The 22837-nt window shown below is 39.2% G+C and overlaps 2 protein-coding genes across 2 annotated transcripts; one reads left to right on the top strand and one right to left on the bottom strand.

The window, feature by feature from the left end:
• Positions 1-2292: 2292 nt before the first annotated feature.
• LOC124382243 (phosphatidylcholine transfer protein) lies at positions 2293-9563 on the bottom strand. The gene is made up of 6 exons (XM_046844434.1): positions 9417-9563; positions 7368-7485; positions 5101-5180; positions 4827-4998; positions 4190-4257; positions 2293-4117 (listed from the first exon to the last, which is right to left on the bottom strand). The coding sequence occupies exons 1-6, from the start codon at positions 9543-9545 to the stop codon at positions 4040-4042; spliced, it is 645 nt and encodes a 214-aa protein (XP_046700390.1). The 5' UTR covers positions 9546-9563; the 3' UTR covers positions 2293-4039.
• A 2297-nt stretch (positions 9564-11860) lies between these two features.
• tmem100a (transmembrane protein 100a) lies at positions 11861-16724 on the top strand. Its single transcript, XM_046844454.1, has 2 exons — positions 11861-12087; positions 13712-16724. Exon 2 carries the CDS (start codon positions 13746-13748, stop codon positions 14145-14147), a length of 402 nt encoding a protein of 133 aa, XP_046700410.1. The 5' UTR covers positions 11861-12087; positions 13712-13745; the 3' UTR covers positions 14148-16724.
• Positions 16725-22837: the final 6113 nt, after the last annotated feature.

Genomic DNA, 22837 nt, shown 5'->3' with positions numbered 1-22837 from the left:
AAGGCCTGCTACAGAGCTCTGACCTCAACCCTAGTGAACACCTAGTAAACATTTTAGGCCTCCTCAGCCTACATCAATACATGAATGAGCACATATCTCCACAAGTACACTCCAAAATCTGGTGGAATATTTACTCAGAAGGGTTATTATTACAGCAAATGGAGACTAAATGTGGAATGAGATGTCCATAATCATCAAATTCTTGTCATCAGCTGTTGACAAACATTTGTCCATATAATGTTTCGTATCTCCTTTCCACTGGCACAGACGGTTTTGCAAGGATGAATCAGAATGGTTACGATTACTGCAAAACATAGTGTGTACTGGGAGAATAATTGTGTAATGCTTGGGGTCTTTATAGACGACGATGTAGAGAGGGAGCCTAAGCCAGGATGAGGCGAGCGTGATTCTGCGTGTATATTTGGATTTAATGCCCTCTATCAAGCCAATCTCCAAGCACACATCATTGTGCTGCTAAACCCCTGTATAATAGCCTATTCAGTCTGGAGGCTCATATCTGTAATTGTAATCTATGAAGAATCACAAAGCACACAGGCATTTTTCCAGGCAGAGGGTCTATTCTGTTCCCACTGGCAGACAGAGCGGCACCTGGGAAATCCGAGCAGGCAGTTTAGACTCGGCTAGATCACTTTCTTACGCTAATTGGCCTTGTGTATTACCAATCAGGGGGAGCTTCCTCGGCCAAGAAATATATTTGTCTTGCGTTGATGGAGGTCTGGAGTTTAGTGGAGCTGGAGCCTCACAAAGGATCAAATTAGGTGCAAAAATAGAGCTGATATTCATCATCAGGCACACACACACACACACACACACACACACACACACACACACACACAGAACTTCCTCCAAGCTGGCAATATTATTAAGTCTTGTTCTATATTATTATTATTATTATTATTATTATTATTATTATTATTATTATTATATATTTCCTTTTGAATTTAAATGTTACTATTGTTAAATGTCTTGGTCCTGCCACATCAACACCCTGGTGAAGAAGCCCGCCAGCGTCTGTACCATCTGAGACGCTTAAGGGACTTTAAACTACCCTCTCAGGTGCTAAGGACCTTTTACACTTGCACCATTGAGAGCGTCCTGACGGGTAGCATCACTTCCTGGTTTACATAAACAGCACCATGCAGGACAGGCAATCTCTCCAGAGGGTGATGCGTTCAGCTGAACGTACCATCCGCATCGAGCTCCCTAACCTGCAGGACATCTACAGCACACGGTGCCGGACCAGAGCCAGGAAGATTGTGAAGGACCTCAGCCATCCCAACAATGGATTATTTTCTTTGCTGTGTTCAGGGAAACACTTCTGCTCCTTGAAATTAAACAGAGAGAGAATGAGGGGGAGCTTCTTCATGCAGGCCATTCGGAGTTTTAACCAGGGAACACCCAGGATCTAGAACTGGACCTCTTTTTCCATCGTCAACAGCACAGTACCACTTGATATCACACCAAACTGCACATGTTCATTCATGTATAGAAATATATTATCATATATTTTATATAGTTTATACTTTTTATTTATCTACCTTTTTTATCCCTAATTCTATTTGTTTTTTATGCTTAAATTCTGGACAGTCGTACAAAGCATTTAAAGCAAAGCATCATGTTTTTCATGTCAGTCCAGGTGTGGCTTTTTTTTTTTTATTGGTCCCATTGAGAGACTCTGTACCGGTCAGTCCCAGTGAAAAGGTGTGGCTTCTGTACCTGTGAAGGTGTGGCCTATTTACCTGCCAGTCCTAGTTAAGGAGCTGTGGCCTCTGTTCCTGTCAGTCCCAGTGAAGTGGGTGTGGCCCCTTTACCTGTGAAGTAGGTGTTTCCTCTGTACCTGTCAGTCTTAATGAAGTAGGTGTGGCCGATGTACCTGTGAAGGGGGTGTGGCCTCTGTACTTGTCAGTCCCAGTGAAGGAGGTGTGGCCTTTGTATTCAGCTTTTTTTTGTTTATTTTTTCTTTTGCTGGGGCATCACAGAGTCCACTAATTACAGAGAAAACCCAAGAAAATCACCCACCTGTCTTTAAGGTTTGACAAAAGTGCTATTTAAAAAACTCTGAAACTTGATTAACGTTATATTGATTATTCTACATTGAATACACACACACACACACACACACACACACACAAAATCAATCTCTCCCTCTCTCACACATCCTCTTCCTCCAGCAGTTGGACGTTTTTACCACTAGATGGCTCTCACTGCCACACGTTTACTGTATAGCTTATGTATACAGTAATACGACATTAAACACTATAAACACGCATATAAGTATCTGTTGTCAATCTCTATTTTATTTAATCATCAATTTATTGCAATCAGTGACAAACAGCCGAAAGAAATACACACACCACAGCCGAATAAAATGTACACACATTCTAAGAGGTAGTCATGCACAAAGGGGAAAAATGCAGAAAAATCACACCAAATAAAAGCCACACATTTCAGAATATATATTTAAAATGTATGAAATAATTAATATATAAATTGGGAAAAAAAAGACAAAGAAAAACTAACCCAACATTAAAAACACCAAACATAACTGATCAAGTACATCTGCAGTAAACATTAAATTGTGCATATTGGATTTTCCCCCCCAAAAAGTGCTCCTTTAACTCATTTACAGTAAAATATTTTGTATAACGGTTTTAAATATTTTCCAGTGCACCGAATATAAACCTCTCTCATAGATATACATATTATATATATGTGGAATATCACTTTCTACAGTTTATTTCTGTCTCCTATATAAAGTGCACACAATCTTCCTGTCGGTCCACAGTGTCATGGAGCAAGTCCAAAAATATTATGGTTAGAGTTGGAAGTGTCTTTTTTTATATATAAAAAGGAAGGAAGAAAAAAGTGTTTTTAAATTAATTTTGCATTAATTTTTTTATGTGACAGAATATTCAGCAATATACCATTCAGCCAGCAGGGGGAGCTCTACATGCATTCTCCATTGTACACGTGAGAAAGCTGCATGGATCACAGCGAGCGTGTAAATGAAAACGTGTGTGCATGATGGAATGCATAAGATTTGCAGCTATATACTGATGAAATTATTGTGTATGATTTTTAGGAGAAATAAAGGACATTATTTTAGAAGACTAAAAAAAAAAAGGCACTGGTGCTGGTGGTTATTATTCAGGCAAAAATCTAGCAGTGTGAAATCCTGCCTCATAGTTTATAAGTAATGTTTGTTTATCACCATGATATCGCTTATAAATGTAATTCAGTGTTTTGTTGGGGAACCAAAATGCAATGCTGGTATTAGCTGATATTCTATTGTAACAATATGAATCTACGCCCAAACGGCGTTTATTTGCTGTAGAAGTGCAAAGAGACGAGTTTTGTAGCTTATTTCGGACTCGTGTGACGGAGTGTCAGTAATAAAGGCTTTTAACGGCCAATGGAAACTAAGGATCCAACCAAATTCCTCGGTGACCAATCAGATGTGTGTATTAGGATTGCAGTGCCTTTACATCTCCATAGAAAACATTGCCACAACCTTTCTTCTCCAATCCATACTGCAACTTCTTCTGCAAATTATTTATAAATGAGCACTGGTTTTTATTGCACATTTGAGCAGGAACACGTCAATGAATGTTTTTTTGCATCACAAAACCCTCCTGGAGAGCTGCGATTATGAGAGCCGACTACTTGGATTTTTGATATTGTGATTGTTCACGATGCGACGTCCTGACAGTCAAGTGGTCAAAGGCTGGAGAAGGAAGCAGAAGGGGATATTTACACCAAGTGTAATCCGGCTGAAAATGGTTGGGAAACAGTTGATTAAATGCAAGTGTGTTTGATGCTCTGAATTCTTTGATTGGATATTTTACTACCTACTATTTTTTTGCCATTTCTGATTTTCCTCCAGGAGCAACATTATAGCCCATATTAACGTACCCCAATGTAGCCTTCTTGAGCACGAGAAAATCAGCTGTATGAGTGATTAGAAGGTTCAGAAAAGACAAGTAGACAGAGAGAGGAGTAGCAAAGGGGAAAGTGCACTTCACTTCCTGTTCTTGCAGTAGTTGGAGTATTTAATGCACGCATCCTGCATGTCCTTCAGAAACCCTGGAACTCCACTCTGTGTGTGAAAACATGAAGAACATCAATCTCAAACTAAGCTCTATTTTTTTTTTCTCTTAAATCTACTCACCTTGGCCGCCCAGTTGATGACCCACGTTGGGATGTTACCTCCAGGATTATCAAAGTAGTTCATGAAGACTAAAACAAAAGTAAATATTGAATATTAATTGAATATTAATTTTTATTTGTATAGTGCTTTTAACACTGAACATTGTCTCAAAGCAGCTTTACACAGATAATGCGATGATAAAGAATGAATAAGATCTTAAGTTCTTTATGTGTAAGTTTGTCCCTAAAAGCCATTTGTGGTTCCACAATTCCACAAAAGGCCCACAACTGTATAGGATTTCTTTGGAGGCTGTAGCATGAAACTTTCCCTTCACTTGAACTAGGAGACCCAAACCTGTTCCAGTATGACAATGCTCCTGTGCACAAAGCCAGCTCCATGAAGAAATGCTTTACAAGGGCTGGAGTGGAAGATCTCCTGCTATAGATCTCTGACCTCAACATCTTTTTGGGATGACAAACTTGTTGTGAACTTGTTATGACTGCTGATGGTTCTTGTGCCAGAAGGCTTAGAGATACTGTCACTATGGTTACCACAATGGCAAAGGATAAAGCACAGGATTACGACCTACATCAGTAAAAATTGTCTGTTTTGGTATGGTCACATGACCATCATATATTTCAACTAGACGTGTGTGTACCTTTTGTGCCCTGGGCTCCATCATCCTCCATGGCGACGCTCTGCTTGTAATCCTTTACTCTGATCACTCCAGACTTCTCAGGGCACTGAGACACAGTCGAGCTCCTCGCCAGCACCACCCAGATCTTCCTCCCGTTTACCTGCAGGTCCCTGCGCTCCCGAACATACACATACTGTGGGGGAAACACGGTTAAGGAAGAATACAGCTACACTCACACTCACACACTCATTTTGGAGTCAGCAAAGTAACTATTGAAGGAGTGTGTTGAGGATACATCTCTGTTGGCCAGGGGAAAGGGATATTTCACCTCCCAGTAAATGAACTTCTGTCCATCACAGTCTTTCTCATGGAGCTCTGCACACACACACACACACACACACACTTAATAAGCTGCATTTTACAACAAAGTTAAATAATAGTGAATTGCACACAAAGTCAGCTTCATTAAGACTCAATTTACATGGGTTGGATGGAAGATCTTGAGTGGTCTCCTACAGAGCTCTGACCTCAACCCTACTAAACACCTTTGGGATGAATGTGAACGCTAACTGCAATCCAGACCACCTCACCGCACCTCCATCAGGTCCCTGACTTTACTAATGCATCTGTAGCTTATTTCCACAAGCACACTCCAAAATCTAGTGGAACATCTTCCCAGAAGAGTGGAGCAGTCAATGTTACAACTCGCATGTGTACAGTTTTATACACACACCACATTCTGCTGTTTAGTGTGTAATAAACAACACACTGAAATACATTCTCGCACACACACACACACACACACACACACACACGAGCACATTTGCGCTCTTGCACATGTACACTCGCACTCTCGCACACATACACTCACTCTTGCACACGTACACTCTCACTCACTCGTACACATTCACTCTCGCACACATATTTGCACTCACTCGTACACGTACACTTTCACACTCGCACACATACAGTTGCACTCTCATACATGTACAATCTCACTCTCTCACGCGTACATTTGCACTCTCGCACACATACACTTTCATCCTCGCGCACGTACACTCTTAGAACCTCAAGCACGTACACTCTCACCGTCGCACACGTACAGCCTCACCTCTTGCACACGTACACTCTCACACACAGGCTTACTCTCTTGCACTCTCCCTTACTCACTCTCGCACAAACATTTGTAATCATTCACTCTTGCACACGCTTGGTGACTCACTCACTTGTACACGTACTCGCTCACCCTTTCGCACACACTTCCTCGGACGGACATGGACTCGCACACGCACTCACTGAGCAAGTCAGCTTTTTTGCATTAACAGGAAATCTGCGTCCTCTTCTTTGTCACGACTTGCAAACTAAGAGAGAGAAAATGCTGCCACTGAAATTTACATTAAAGAGACGACACACACGCACAAACGCACACACACACACGTAAGCTTAAACAAAAATACACAAAAAATACACAACAAGCATCCATTAATTTATTCTGATCATCGATTACAGTTTGTACTGTAGATTACAGTTACTAATCAACCCCAGAACTATTGGCACCCTGGCTGTGTATCTGTTTTCCAATCAAAGTAATAAAAATACAGTATTACATTTTACATTAAATACAACAATAAACTTAAATAAACTTGGTACTGAAAAACTGGACAGAAATTTTAAAATGAGATACCTTCATCACATTAAGCAATTAATTACACACAGCTACACACCGACACACACGTCGCTAGCACACCAACACGAGCACGGTGTGAGGAACTCTACTGCACACTGATGCCAAACCTTTACCTTTTTAACGGTTGAGAATTTTCCAGAAAGAAACTACAAAACAAAAAGATAACAAAACTACATGGCACTGAACACTTTTTCACACCACTGTACACACACACACACACACACACACGCATAAATGTACATATACACATATAGGGCACTGTAGTTATGTTGTGTCTCTGGTTTGGGGAGTGTGTGAGCCTTTGAGGTGAGGTGAGGTGAGGTGAGGTATGGAGTGTGTGGTGTGTGTGTGTGTGTGTGTGTGTGTGTGTGTGTGTGTGTGTGTGTGTGTGTGTGTGTGTTGGGTGCATGTGATGCTGGAGAAAAACAAAAGTGTGAGCCAGGAGTTCATTCCAAAATAAGGAATGATAATTATTGAATTAATCACTTTCAGTCCATGAGACCTACAAACAGACTAATAATAAAAAAACTGCAGTTTAGCAAAGGTTCAGAATGTTCTGGATTATTGTTTACAGCGGATCACAGTTAATCTGAAGAACACGGTACAGGATATTATTAAAGATTTCCTCTTTTTGAACCTCAACCCTGCTAATCTCTCTGCAGAACGTCCTCAGGGAATTTGCTGTGTTTAAAATTGGGTCAATGATTTTCACAAAAAATAAAGGAATAAAAAAATGTATTAAAATAGATTCCGATGAATGGATGAGTGATCACATTTAAATAAGTCAAGAAATTCTTTGCAAACCATTTTTACATGTTGTGTAAAGATCACCAAATCCTTTACTATTTAATGGACATTACATGACCCGAAGTTACCTTTGACATACGTGTCCCACTGCTTCCTGTAGGCTAGATCCATGTAAACATCTGCATATTGCTCCGGAGAACAGCTGGACAGTGTGGCCATCACTTTATATTCATAAAGGCCTGTTTCCTGTTAACACAAAGGGCAAAGTAAAAATATAATACATACTTAACCTACTGTACTACAACTGCACTACAAGTCCAATTCTTTCACCCCACAAAGGTGCACTCTTTAGGGCACTTTTTTTGCACTACATTGCTCTGTTCTGTTTATACTTTCTCCTGGGTATAGTTTTTACATTCACCTCACACAGTACTGTATATGTAAGTATACAGTAGGTCTACTAGTCGGCGCTTATACTTGTTTTTGTCTTTGTCTTGTCTTGTGTTGTCTGTCTGTACTGTTCTTTTGTTTGCACTGTTTGCACCAGGCTGCACTCGATGCACTTTATGTTGTTTTGTTGTTTAGTGTAGCACCAGGGTTCCGGAGGAACGTTGTTTCGTTTTTACTGTGTACTGTGTACCACTGTGTATAGTAAAAATGACAATAAAAGCCACTTGACTTGACTTGACTTGACTAAGCCTATAACCCTGTGTTTAATATTGAATAAAGCGACATGAATGGCAAACATCATGTACTGAACTGTACTGTGCTGTACTGAACTGAACTGTACTGTACTGTGCTGAACTGTGTTGAACTGAACTGTACTGTACTGTGCTGAACTGAACTGTGCTGAACTGAACTATACTGAGCTGAACTGTACTGTGCTGAACTGTACTGAACTGTACTGTGCTGAACTGAACTGTACTGTACTGAACTGTGCTGAACTGAACTGTACTGTACTGAACTGTACTGTACTGTGCTGAACTGTACTGTGCTGAACTGAACTATACTGAGCTGAACTGTACTGTGCTGAACTGAACTGTACTGAACTAAACTGTACTGAACTGAACTGTACTGAACTAAACTGTACTGAACTAAACTGTACTGAACTGAACTGTACTGTGCTGAACTGTACTGTGCTGAACTGTACTGTGCTGTGCTGAACTGAACTGTACTGTGCTGTGCTGTGCTGAACTAAACTGTACTGAACTAAACTGTACTGAACTAAACTGTACTGTACTGTACTGAACTGTACTGTACTGTGCTGAACTGTACTGTGCTGAACTGAACTATACTGAGCTGAACTGTACTGCTGAACTGAACTGTACTGAACTAAACTGTACTGAACTGTACTGAACTAAACTGTACTGAACTAAACTGTACTGAACTGAACTGTACTGTGCTGAACTGTACTGTGCTGAACTGTACTGTGCTGAACTGTACTGTGCTGTGCTGAACTGTACTGTGCTGTGCTGAACTGTACTGTGCTGAACTGAACTGTGCTGAGCTGTACTGTGCTGAGCTGTACTGTGCTGAGCTGTACTGTGCTGAGCTGTACTGTGCTGTGCTGAACTGAACTGTACTGTGCTGAACTGAACTGTGCTGAACTGTACTGTGCTGAACTGTACTGTGCTGAACTGTACTGTACTGTGCTGAACTGTACTGTGCTGAACTGTACTGTGCTGTGCTGAACTGTACTGTGCTGTGCTGAACTAAACTGTACTGAACTAAACTGTACTGAACTAAACTGAACTATACTGTACTGAACTGAACTGTACTGAACTAAACTGTACTGAACTAAACTGAACTATACTGTACTGAACTGAACCGTACTGAACTAAACTGTACTGTGCTGAACTGTACTGAACTGTGCTGAACTGAACTATACTGTGCCGAACTGAACCTACTGTACTGTACTATCAATTTGGTCTGTTCATATGTAAATATTGTGAAAAATCCCATGGTTTAAAGGGCTGCAGTTCTTCACTTTCAGGCAGATAAATGAGTATAGAAGTAGATGATGTATGTGGGTGTTGAAAAGTGACTAAACCCAAAGAATCCTGTTCTCAGGCTGTAATTCCAGTTCAGCTGGTTATAATGAACTCGGTTCTCTCTGCATTGTGTCTCATTTGAAGCGAATATGAACTTAAACCCTGCCATAAACTGCCCGGTTTTACCTTTCTGTAAAGTCGGTAGATTTTCACGCCAGTGGTCTCTGTAAAAATCTCCCATTCTCCTTCCAACTGAGGCTCGTCCAGCTCCCTCCATGCCTCCTGAAAATCCGCGTCGGTGAACTGCAGAGCCATGTTTTCAAATGACCAAAACTACCGGGTCACGTGACAAGCGATGGGCGCGACGTCATTGCGTCATGCCGTAAGGGGCGGTTCCATTCGTATGGTTTCATTTTTATTGCATTATAAGTTTTTTTATATACATTAAAATTTAAAATGATATAAGAAACTGACAATTATACTGTATTTTATTTGCATATGAAAATGTATATATTATCTTAGATTTACAATATAGGACTTCCAAATAATTAAGTAAATAAGTATATACGAATATAAAAAACAAACAAATAAATAAATCAACCCCAAAATATTACTAATTTATTTATTTAATATATTTTTATTTAATTTTAATATATTTATTTAAAATATCTATTTATCTTGTAAAACAACATTTCAGATAACTACAGTCCATAAAAATAAAAAATACAACCTACAGTTTTGTCATGTAAATTATATGGTGCAAAACTATCATTTTAAAGATTATCACATTTTTGAGAAAAATTTGGTAAAAATCATTTCTGGAATAATTATATTTGTATATATTTGCATATTGAAAACCATCATAGTCGTTAAATCATTTTCATCTGCCAATATAGCGAATTTCCATTTTACAAAAACGGTTGTGTAAAACTTTATATAACGTTAACATAAAACTTTACAAAAAAAAAAAAGATGATACTGTAGTGAATTGTCTTTTGTAAAGAAGAATTTTACACCACTGCTCATACCAACACCTTCACCTGCTGGTTAGCAAAGGGTTGCCACATGCTTAGATTTGAGTCCAGGGTATGAACAAGGATATGAATTATAATAAATGGACATTCAGTGCCACTCAGATAATAATAGTGTGGTCTTTTTCAAAAAGCCCAGAGTTTTATTACATGTCCACCTTAAATAATAGGCTCTATTCAAATCCATAGTGCACTCTATCTTCTTGAGGTGCTGAGATGCACTAAACTAAAATTATTGCTTATAGACAGCCACAGATGGTCTGCAGTGCATTATGGGTAGTGTGGCCCCATGCTGCATGCCTGGAGAAGCCGGTGTTCCCTCCACATGCTGGAAAGCATGGCCACATCTCATTTTGGTAAACAGGATCTCCGACAGGAAGGAAGGGTGCAGACAACACACACACACACACACACACACACACACACACACACACACACACACACACAGCATCAGGTTACGTCAAGAGAGAAGGGCAATAAAACAGCATGGCCTACTTGCATTTCACTAATAAAGCACACACACACACACACACACACACACACACACACACACACACACACACACACACAGTAGGTATGTTTTGCTAATTGTTGGCATATTTTATAAAACATTCACACTGAGTGAATAATGAAGGAATGATAAGAGAAAAGTAAATGTAAATTCAGAGCTAATTAGCATAGTTAAATTAGTAAGAGAAAAGATAAACTAACATAACCAGCACACAAAAGCTAACTAGTAGTAAAAAAGGAGTTTTAAAAAAGCAAAGCTGGTGAGAAAAGAAGAATTGGTTCTTGAAAGCTAACTAGCAAAAAACAACACAAAAAAAATATAACCTGTCAAAAATGAGTTAACTGTAGAAATAAACCGAACTTCCAGGAAAAACAGAGTGATTAAAAGAAAAGGTCTTAACATTGAGACTTGTTAAAAGCTCTGGACAAATAACATTGAATTGAATTGAATTGAATTGAATTGAATTGAATTGAATCAAACCGAATTGAATCAAATTAAACTGAATTGTATCGAATTAAATTGAGTTAAGTTTAAATTAATTGAATTGAAGTATGTGAATGTTACATGGACATTTTTATCATTATTAATATGAATTACAAACACGGAGTGAACGCCAGCTAGCAAGAGAAAAGAAATGAGAATGACGAGAACCTCATGAAGCGTCGCTACTGTGCTCATCTGCTTGTCATTCATTAGTGCGCATTAGAATAATAAGCCACGCCCATTCGTACGACTAACATAGCGGGGCGTGGTCTATTCTAATAAGAGACACTTTATTTTAAATATTCTCTCTATCGTTCTCTTTCCCTCTCTAACACGTTTTATTCTCTCTTACAACCCCTCTCTCTCTCTCTCTCTCTCTCTCTCTCTCTCTTCTCTAACACTCTCACTCTTTACCACTCTTTCCCTTTCTCTATCAATCTCTCTCCTCTCTAACACTCTCTCTCTCTCTCTCTCTCTATCTCTCTCTCTCTCTCTCTCTCTCTCTCTCTCTCTCTCTCTTCTCTAACACTCTCACTCTTTACCACTCTTTCCCTTTCTCTAGAAATCTCTCCCCCTCTCTAACACTCTCTCCATCTCTCTCTCTCTCTCTCTCTCTCTCTCTCTCTCTCTCTCTCTCTCTGTATGTGTGTACGTGAGCAGGAGGGTCACTCACTCTCTCACTCACTCAGCGCGCGCGGTCCGGACGACTGTCTTTATCCGGATTATTCCTAAAACCATCATCATCCTCATTTTCTTTTTCTTTCTCAGCATCATCAATCCCATTAGTAACAATACAAAACCTTTGCGAGGCGGCATGGAAAAAGAGCGCAAGGTAAGAATATCGCATTTATTTCTGAGTTTGTTTACTGTATCTGATCAAACTTCTTCAATAAACATTTTAACAAACATATAATTATAAATAAAGCCAAAGGCAAAAATAAAAATAACAAAATCAGCCAATGAAATGCGGTTCAGAATCTTTTCTTTGTGTGATTTCAAGCTTGGTGCGGGGTGAGGAACAACAGAATGGACCAACTCGTCCATATCAACATATTATCAGGAAATAATCTAAACCTCAGTCGACTTAATATAAAATCGTTCTTCAAAAATAGATAGTAATATTCAATTAAATATCACATACGCAACTATTAATAGGCACTGCACTCGGAATTTGTTTTGGTGAAAGAAGAATTTAATTGCAATATTAAAATAAAAATAAATAAGTGGTATTGCACATGTTTTTCTCATTGCACAATAGGGAGAGCATTTAACGGTGCATGAGGTTGCCTGGGTGAAGAAACTTTTCTTGTGCCAGATTGCCCTGGTGTTTGGGACAACAAAAGTTTAAAAAGTATATGACTTGGATGTGAGGCATCTAGACATATACTCTGAGCCCCTTTTCTCAATCTGGATGTATAAAGTTCTTGAAGGGTGAACAGGGGAGCACTAATGATTCTTTTATCCATCCAAACCGTCCCATGAACAAACCGTCCTATGTAGTCTTCTGATATCTGAAATTCAACCAGTGAAAGGAACAAGCAACATGTTCTACATTGTAAACTGTTTCACACTGTAAAAGCATTTTCAGCTGGATGTGAAAAACTTTACTCCACTTTATGCCACCTGAGATATAACTGCACACTGTGCAAATCCAACAACAATAAGAATCCATTACTAAACAGTAACGTGGTGTAATAAAAAGTTGTTGGGATTTATTGATAATGAACCGACGTCACACAAAAATACCCATGATGCACTGCATATTCTAGGTTATAATTACAGTATGACTATATTACACTAATTTACTAAATATTTCTACAGATACATTTATACACTGAACACTATAGTAGGGGGTAACACCAAGAGACCAGTGTATATTCTTTTTTATATAATCATCCCCATCATAATCATCATCATCCTCATTAGAATTATTAATATTTATATTCATAGCATTTTATTTCTTAGTGCGTTTCAGGATACAGATTCATCACAGAGCAAAAATTTCAATCCTGCACAATCCAATTGAAATATAAATCACAGTCTGGTCAATTTCTTTTTCTTTGTAACTCGAGAAATGACATTATATAATAATTTATCATGAAAAAAACTGCCTTGAAAATATTCAAGTTTACAGTAATTTGTCTGGGAAGCACGGTGTTACAGGGTGAAACACTAAACTCATTTAGGAATTACTTGGATTTGTGTTTAAGTGATTAATTTAGCAGCAATTAATTGTATGTTTGACTAGTGGATTTGTAAAGTTTTTTTACATACGTTATGTGTAAAATATTATACTAAAAAAGACAACGTTTTAGTATTACACAAGTCAGTTTTCATGTGCTTTGGCTACTAAATACTTCTTCACAGGGACTGAGATGCAGACACATGCATCAAGCTTATGAAAGTTTGTATTGGGTTTCAATCAGTTTATTGAATATGAACCTTTTTTTTTGCAGCTGAAGGTGTAGCCTATTGAAAGTGAAAACTGCGATGCCCGGAAATAATCTGAAAGACACCATGACGGTCCCAGAGTGCTCTCCTCTTAAAGCCAACAACAATAACAAAAATGAACCACCACTATCAATACCTATCCCTCTGGTGAACGACGGTCCTCTGACAGCAGCGACAGGGGGTACGGAGCTCTCGTGCTTCCGCTGTACCCTTCCCTTTGGAGTGGTGGTGCTGATTGCCGGCATCGTGGTCACTGCTGTCGCCTATAGTCTTAACTCTCATGGATCCACTATCTCGCACTTAGGCCTGGCGCTGCTGTCAGCCGGCGTGGCTCTGCTCGGTCTAAGCGCTGCCTGCTGGAAACTCCGCAGTGAGAAGAAGAAGGAGGAGCGGAGACGGGAGAGCCAGGCTGCACTAGTCACCAACCAGAGGATCGTCTAATGATTGGTGGATGTTTTTCAAAATTCTTGGAATATTAATACAAAAGACTGCTGGTCAGAAAAAAAATTACTCTGCAGAAGCACTCTTCACCTCTTCAGAAACTTTTTGCTTGACATTTTCATGAAGACTCTGACTAAAACCAAAAAACTCTGGATTTTAAACTTCTTTTCACTAGTGGTCTTTCCACATGCCTTTAGATTATTCCATGTAACAGGAATGTATGGATAATCTGACCAAAATAAATGAATTATTCAAATTACCAGAAACATCCTATGATGTCTACAAACCCAGACTCAAAATCTTCAGGAGCATCTTTACCTCAGTGATGTCTTAAGATTCATACTCCAAATTCAGATTCTAGATACTCAATAAATTCATTGTTCTTGCTAAACAGTATTTTTCTAGACACAAGCCACAAGTCAAATTTAATCCTGTGGATTTCAAATCTTTGAACAATCCACTAGTAGCCTCAGTATCTACTATCTGAATAATGGTTCCTATTCAGGAATGGTTTCCTTTCACAAAGTCAGACATATCCAGAATAATTATCCCCATATGATTTTCTCAGTGTCTAGAATATCTTTCTCCAATAATTATATACTTAAAGCATCAGGAAAAATACACTTGATTCTTATTGCAAGTGCAATTATTCCACAAAGAACGCTCAGAAAACTTGGAACTCCTCAGACAAACATGTTGGTTATGGACTCCTCCATAGTGGACTTTTCACTAATTGTCTTTTGCTTCATGGCTACAAAATACTTGGGAATTTGTTTATTTAATGTGGTTACATTTTTCACAGCAACAGCAGCATGTTTCTTTGAAGACTTCAAGCCAGAAAGTCAGACCCAAAAATCACTGAAGAATTGACTTAGCATTTACGGTCTCCAGGCTTTCCACAGCTGCTTATTGATTTTCAAATGAACTTCCAGAAACCACTATACAGTTGGAGTTCAAACTCATTAGACATAAATATTTTGGATTTGGTCTCTTAGGTTTTATGTTCTTGCTTGAGATTATTTGGCAGAAATCTTTTATTGGGGGTCAGACTCTCCAGGGTTCCAGGAACATCTTTTCCTGCTAACTGAAGTCTCTCCTGTGTGAAAATCCTTTTTTTTAGTGACTCTAAACCTTCACGGCATCAGGAATGTCTTCTGATTATGATCGCGTTGGATGCTCTGATGTTTTCTCTGATTCAATGCCTATAGAAATGCCTGTGAAATCACTGGACTTCAGACATGTTCTGGTTCAGATCAAAAGAGAAACGCGAGCACAAATGGTTTGCATTTATTTTTCATTTCCTGTACCAACTTTGCCTGGAATTTCTACACCACGGGTGAAAAAGCTGCCTTAGCAAGGGGAAACTGTGACTGCTTGAGGTGGAACCATGATCTCTGGACATTGCTGGATAATGGGATTTCACTTGGAACTCAACATCTTCATACTGGAACTTTTTGTATTTGGACTTTTGTTAACAGAATTAGTGGAGATTAATAGGCTCATTGTTAAAACTGTGGCCTGCATAGTGATCTACAACCAGACACAAAAGGCTCTCTTACTCATGACTGGAAAGTCCCACCTCACTTCACTTCGATTCTGAGCAACAGAACTGCGTTTTATTTCTGTTTCCATGACGAGCATTAAAACATTTAAACAATAAGAAGAACAAAAACCAGCCGTGAAGGGTTTAAATCTACAGCTTGAGGCTACTAGTCTTTGTAGTGTGATTAGTGTGTGAAGGGTCACAGACGTGAACAAGGCATTTCTGGATATGCACAGCTGTTTCCAGATGTGCAGGAGTTGCAGGACGCTGACCTCAAAGGTCCCCCGTCGCAGACTTTTATTAAAGCGATTAACTGCGGTTCCTTTTGTGCTTTGAAGTGGACCTGCAGGATTTTTGGAAATTTTATTTCTTCCTTCCCGCTACTCTTCTCTCTCTTCTCAATTTCTCTCTCTCTCTCTCTCTCTCTCTCTCTCTTATATTCCAGATTGTTTGCATCTTTTTAGCTGGGCAGTGAGCCAAACTACAGGCGTCAGGATTAAGACAAATAGCTGCACTACAATCCGAAAGAGAGGGAGAAACACATTCATTCAACTCCCCTTCATCCTCTCATTGTTTTTTTATCTACGTTTATCCTCACCTTCACTTTCTCTCTCCTTTAGACTGGATTGCCTCTCGCACTTTTTCCTCAGCAAAATGACATGGTACTTATAAACATTATATTTTGATGGTATGTAAACTTCGGTCCGAGCGACTGAAGGACTTTATTTGCTGCATTCATTATTAAGACTCTATAACCGTGTCACATGAGGCACAAACTTGGTGCCCGTCAGAGCCGTAGTGACTTATAAGACGTGACAATAACTAATGAGAATGGATGTAACTATAGATAACTATAGATAACTCTATATGATGCTCTATGATATCAGTATTGGATTTGTAACTGTCTAACTGCACTTTGCTGTATGGATATAAACAGTGTTTGATAGACGTGAGGTTCTTCTCAACCTCCAAACAGTGTTTATCAAGAATTTTTGAATCAATAAATAAATAAATAAAATTAATCAGTTGAACAACTCGATCACTCTGTTAATAATATATAACTAAAATAACTTGAATCAAGAAAATATATAACTATTTGCAGGAATTCTAGGAAAGATTCTAGGAAAATACAACTACACTTTAGATTGTGCTTGTGGAGATTTGTGCTCAAACACAAGGGCGTTACTAAAGTCATGTACTGATGTAAATGAAGTGAGGAGGTCTGGGGTGCAGACCCAAAGGTGTTCAATAGATTTAGAGCTCTAAAGCAGTCTACTGAAGATCTTCCACTCCAACTCAATGTGTCTTCTAGTTCTAGTTCTTCTCGTTCTAGAAAATTTCATGCCACTGCATCCAAAGACATCCTATACAATTGGTTTCCCCTATTGTTGTAGTAAAAGTCTGAGTAGGAACCAAAATGGATGGAAAAATTCAAGTGTCCCAAGTGTCCTAATACTCTTTCTTTCAAATGAAGTTCAATCCTGACACTTTTTTGTATAAAGTTAGAAACGTAAAAGAAAAATAGATACATTGATAATGATGCACAATGCTTCTGATTATGATCTGTATAACATTAGCTCCAGCTCTGGTAAGTTATTCGAGGTAAAAAAAAAAAAAAGCAGTCATTTAGACAGGGGTTTTCGCATTGGACAGTGAACAGTTTAAATAACTCCGAAGTTCAGCTGTATTTTTAGCTCCCATGTGCGTCTCCCGGTGTCACCAGACACGACAACGCAACACGCTGCTTGCGTCAGAGAGACTTCGGATAGCTAACACCAGCCAATCCTCTCACCCCTCCACCCTACAGCCTTCCCTACCCCAGTCTGACCCCAGAGGATTGTAGGATGTGCATATTAGAGCCCGTTCATACAGTTACACATAATACACTATATGGACTAAAGTTTGTGGTATATGCTTCTTGAGCAGATTATTCCACATTAAGTCTCCATTTGCTTTTAGAAGAAACTCCACTCTTCTCGAAAGATGTTCCTCTAGATTTTGGAGTGTGGTTTTAGTGTTTATTCAGCTACAAGGGTGTTAGTAAAGTCAGTTACTGATGTATGGTCAGGTGAGGAGGCCTGTGGTGCCTTCAGAGTTTACATTCATCCCAACGGTGTTCAATAGGGTTAGAGCTCTATTGCAGGCCAGTAAGGATCTTTCACTCCAACCCATGTTGCACAGATCTTCATGGAGCTGGATTTGTGCACAGGGTATTTTTTTTATGTTGGCGCAAGTTTGGGTTTCTTAGTTCAAAACATGTTCTGCTTCCACAACCAAATAAATCCTATACAGTTGTTTGACTTTGAATATAGGAGAATAGTTTGGGGACGAACCACATTTGGCTGGAAAAGAATCAACTTCAAGTATTTTCCAATAACAGCACCACAAGTATTTTATAAAAAAAAAAGCTAATTTCTAGTCTTGACTTGTTCTTAAGTTGTTGTTTGTGAGGGACCTGAAACTTGATACTGGTTTCTATAAAACATAAATTGAATGCAGATCCATCGTGTCAATTTGAATAAACAGGGTTTTGTGCAGTGATTTGGCCTTCAGCTGATTCCTCTAAAAGCTGATTGCACCCTGCTGTCATCACTTTTTTACAGCGATGCAGTCCCACACCCACTGCTGCAAAGGGACGAGATGAACTTTCCTCCAAAATTACTAAAAGTACTAAAAATCGAGGCCAAGAGGGAAAAGGATGAAGAAACAACAAAGTCTCCTGAAACCTCTGTCTCACTTTTTGAGAAATCTGATCGAATGTATCCAAATGTCATAAAAACCACACTGCATTGCACCACTGAGGAGCAGCAGGGGGTCGATGGTTCTGTTCTCTGTTTATGTGTATGTGTGAGGGTGGGGGTGGGGGTGCACATCTGGTTTGTGGATACATGTGTTGTAATGCTGTAATGTAACACAGGGTCAGAACAGCAAAAGGGAGATTTGGGGCCAAGATTTCAAAGGAAGCAAGAAACTGTAGTTAGAGTAAGATGGTTGTGAAGGAATTAGACAGTTTCTGAGACAAATCTGGAGGAGAGAAAAACAGCTCAGGAGGTATAATGCAGAGAAAAAGACGGCAGAATCAGTGCGAGAGGATTTAAGCAATAGGGGACCAACTAACAATCTTTAGACAGCATTTTTAAAAGACAAAACTCAGTAAACACATTAATAATAAAGCAAACTATGTCAATCCAAAAGTCCAGATTACGAACGTAAAGCGTATAATTATGCGTTAAACATTTTTCTCTCATAGACCATTAAGGAAAAAGCTTAACATGCCTTAAAGTGAAAAGTGTTTTTAAAAGATCAAACTGAAGAAACACATTAAAAATAAAGCATACTATGTAGAGACAAGCACATGAGTCCAGAATATGAACGCTTAACACGTTTAACTATGCCACATTAAGCCGCCATTAAGTCTTGTTCCTTAATGGTCTATGGGAGAAAATGCTTAACGCGTCATTAAACGTGTTACGTTCATATTCTGGATTCATCTGCTTGTCTGTACATACTATGTCTACTATACTTTATTAGGGTCTTTTAAAAACACTGTCGCATTTTTTAGTTTAAGCATTTTAGAATGTCCTAGCAATAGGGAGTTTAACGCAATGTTCTGTAGTATATGAGGATAAGTATGAAGCAGTAAAACAGGACTAGTCTGAAGCAGGATCAAAGCAATAAACCAGGTCAGTGAGACAGGTTGACATTCCATTGGCATATTAAAGCGTCCTCTGGTTTGTTAACTAACACAGGGTTTCCTGTACTTTTTGAGAAGGTCCTCTTTAAAAACAATAAAAAAGAACCATTGAAGGACCCTTTTTCCACACTCAGTGTCCATAAAATGAACACACTGTTCCAGGATCAGGACCAGCCACTGGTTTTTGCTGTGAATAAAGAAGAGACTGCAGAGTGAGTATGTGGAGACGCCCTGTAAAGGCATGTTATCTGGAGAGATTAGACAGAGGAACCTGATGCGTTGTGGGTGGACAACAGAGGAACCTGATCCAAGATTAGCTATCAGACTCAGAGAATAATGAACAGAGTAATGAATAATTCATAAAAAAAAAGCACAAGTTCTGTGTCATGACTGAATTCTGACACCAGACAGCCTGAATGTAGTCCATCAAAATATCTTCATAACTTGAGACACATGAGACATAACATTGAATGGTTTTAATCAGTGATAACAACAGCTTAAAGTGGTTCTCACTGTTTAATATCTATTTTAAATCTATCTAAATCCTTCTCCTCTGCCTCACTGCTTTAATCCTGTCTTACTGCTATAGATCTGTCTTATTTCTCTAGACAGGTTTCCCTGTTTCTGTCCTTTCTCACTGTATCATGTCTGTCAAAAAACTTCAGTCCTGTCTCATTGCATCTGAGCTGTGTCCATATTTCTGTCCTTTCTCACTGCTTCCGATCTGTCAAAAATGTACAGACATGTCTCACTGCTTCAGACCTGTCTTACTGCTCTGGGTTTCAATGTTTCTGCCTTTTCTCACTGCTTCACATCTGTCAATATTTTTCAAATCTGTCTAATTGCTTCAGATCATCTCAATTCTTCTGACCTGCCTAAACTCTTCTGACGTGTCTCACTGCTTTGAATCTGCCTTCCTGCTTCAGACCTGATAATATGAAGATATCAGTGAGATAAAGAGTAAAAGGAAGATGTAGCAGGAGTTTAAAAGCTTTATCAGTTGTTGAACACGTCTTAAATCTTCAACAGCTGGAGCTTCACAAGCTGCAGTCACACATCTACAGAGAATCCCAGACCTCCTACATTTATTCCTGTTTCTTTGCCTTTCTCTCTTTCTCTCTGGGTGTGTGAAAGTCATCTCTCGAGTATTATATTAAATTTCTCTGCTTGCCTTTCCTTTCCTTTTCTGGTCCATGTGTATGTGTGCATATGGGGTCAGGGAGAGGTCAGCAGGGTCACCATGAGGTGCACAGGGAGGTTTTTTTCCTTCCTGAGAGCCGCTGTGTGTTTGTGTTTGGCCTGTCGCTCTTCTTCTGGGTGTGGGAACGAGACTCCTCCCTGAGCTCCATACTTCCTTTAGTCAAGGACCCACACACACACACACACACATCCATACAGAACAGCAGGCAAAAAGGACCACCCAAACACACCACTAAATCAATCACATGAAACATGTCAGACGATCATGTGTCCACCTTATCCCACAGCACTATTGAGTTCTGGTTTGGGATTGGTCAGAAGGTGAAACTTTGGAACGGTAACAGTAACTCTGCTTCATCACACCATATTGCATGTTCCATTATGTTCTGTGTGGCCAAGAACCATAAGGCAAAACAACGTTCTGTTTAAATATAGGCACTTTCCCCCCAAAACCCATTTCATACAATTGTGTCCATAGTTCTTACTGCATTACTGCTAATTAAAATCGGTATATATTACAGACACACAACCAAACCTGTGTTAGTATACGTGCACGATTCCACGAAGGCAGAAATAAGTTATTTTCCCTAAATATTAAATATAATTGGTACGTTCCAACCTTACAAAAGGAAATGGTGTCAAGGAAGAACAATTTCTTCTTTTTGTGAAAATTCTATATTTGTTACATGCAGTTTTTTTTAATGCAAAGCTTCCAAAATCTATAAAGTACTTTAGTGCAAAACCTTGCACCAAGACATTTTTATGCACGGCTAAGTTTTTAGCATAGATGAAAGAAAAGCCGCCATGAAGTAGTGACTTCCTTTTACATCATCGCTCTGAGCTCTAGGACTTCCCTTTTCCTGTCCAAAAGCCTCTCTAATTATTTCGATTATCTGTCCTTAGAGAATCGAGCAAACAGCTGAGCACAAGCAAAGAGGGCGATATAGAAATAAATGGAGATAACTCGTTAATGAAATGAGGGCAGGAGATAAAACTGGGTAAAAATAAAGAACACAGGAATTAAATAATCCATCATAAATGGAAGACTTTCTGTTAAACCACAAGAAACAACCGTGAGCGCTGTGGAAAGCCGAGAGAACCCGAACCATCAATGCACACCAAGGTATTGTTGGCTGGAGGCTGGTGTGAAGTCCTTAATTACAGCCCAAAGTGGGCTTTTAAACAGTTTCCACCATTGCAAAGCTGGCATTGAGCTGCAGCTATTGTACACGTGGCTCACATAATTATTTAATAAAAAAGCAGGCAAAAAAAAAAAGAAAAGCCGATGTTTTACGTCATCAATCCCTGACACATCCAGACCCGCCTTCTCTCGCTAATGGAAGCTAGCAGCAGACAAAACCAATCTGTTCATTTGGTTCATGACATGCCTTCACAAGAAGTTTACATATTCTTCGATTTACAGATTAAAAAATGATATGTTCCATGAAAAGCACAGGTCCCAGAAGCTGAGCCATCACCTGGTTGGAAGTGATGGACTAAATGATGCACTGAAGCATGGTGGACAAGAAGAAGGTCTCAGAAAATAGTGTTTAGTGGCTGGTATTCAAACAGCCCAACCTCATGCTCAAGGGTTCAACAAGGGTCATTGTGTGAACCTAAAATGTGAACCTACTGGCAATCTGCACTCTAATCAGCTATGGCCCACTGTGTAGTTGTTGTATGGTATAGTATATAATAATACCACTACAATGCCACTCTCGCCTTGCAGTTTTATCGTTTCCTTCCTGGAATTTGTCATTGTTCGAATATGAAACGCACTGTCACTCAGGCTCGCTGAACACGTCTGCATCAGATTAGAGCGGAAATCACAGAATCCTTCTGGTGTGTGTGTTTTGTGTGTGTTTTCAATTAGATTAGACTGAAGTTTTTTTGGGTTTTTTTCCTGCAAATGCCGTACATATGATGTCAAGCTCTTCCTGTGACAGTTTCCTCTCACTCCATGTGATCCGTCTTCTGAGGGGAAGAAAATAAAATTATAAATAAATAAATGAATAAATCGAAGTCATCGAATGCACCGGCCAAAGATTACTTTTCACTGGACGACATTCAAGGTTGTGTCCCTGTTGCGTTCTGGGTTTTCTTCAGATGAAACCACATATTTTACGACATGTGCCTGTTTTTGTTCGCTCAAAGTTGAGGGATACAAACTCAAGATGTGACTGTACTGCTCTGTTTTTATGTCCAGTGTGTGTTTGTGTGTTTTGTTTGAGTGGGTGTGTGTATGCGCTCTTT

The sequence above is a fragment of the Silurus meridionalis genome, chromosome 29 (assembly GCF_014805685.1).
Source record: "Silurus meridionalis isolate SWU-2019-XX chromosome 29, ASM1480568v1, whole genome shotgun sequence".
Lineage (NCBI taxonomy): Eukaryota > Metazoa > Chordata > Actinopteri > Siluriformes > Siluridae > Silurus > Silurus meridionalis.
This window is presented reverse-complemented; position numbering and strand designations above follow the sequence as displayed.

Excerpts from the sequence above, each read along its gene's own strand:
- LOC124382243 (XM_046844434.1), bottom strand. The coding sequence starts at position 9,545 with ATGGCTCTGCAGTTCACCGACGCGGATTTTCAGGAGGCATGGAGGGAG. Across the intron at positions 7,486-9,416 it reads TCTACCGACTTTACAGAAAG|GAAACAGGCCTTTATGAATA; the intron begins GTAAAACCGGGC and ends TTGTGTTAACAG. Across the intron at positions 4,118-4,189 it reads TCATCAACTGGGCGGCCAAG|AGTGGAGTTCCAGGGTTTCT; the intron begins GTGAGTAGATTT and ends TTTCACACACAG.
- tmem100a (XM_046844454.1), top strand. The coding sequence starts at position 13,746 with ATGCCCGGAAATAATCTGAAAGACACCATGACGGTCCCAGAGTGCTCT.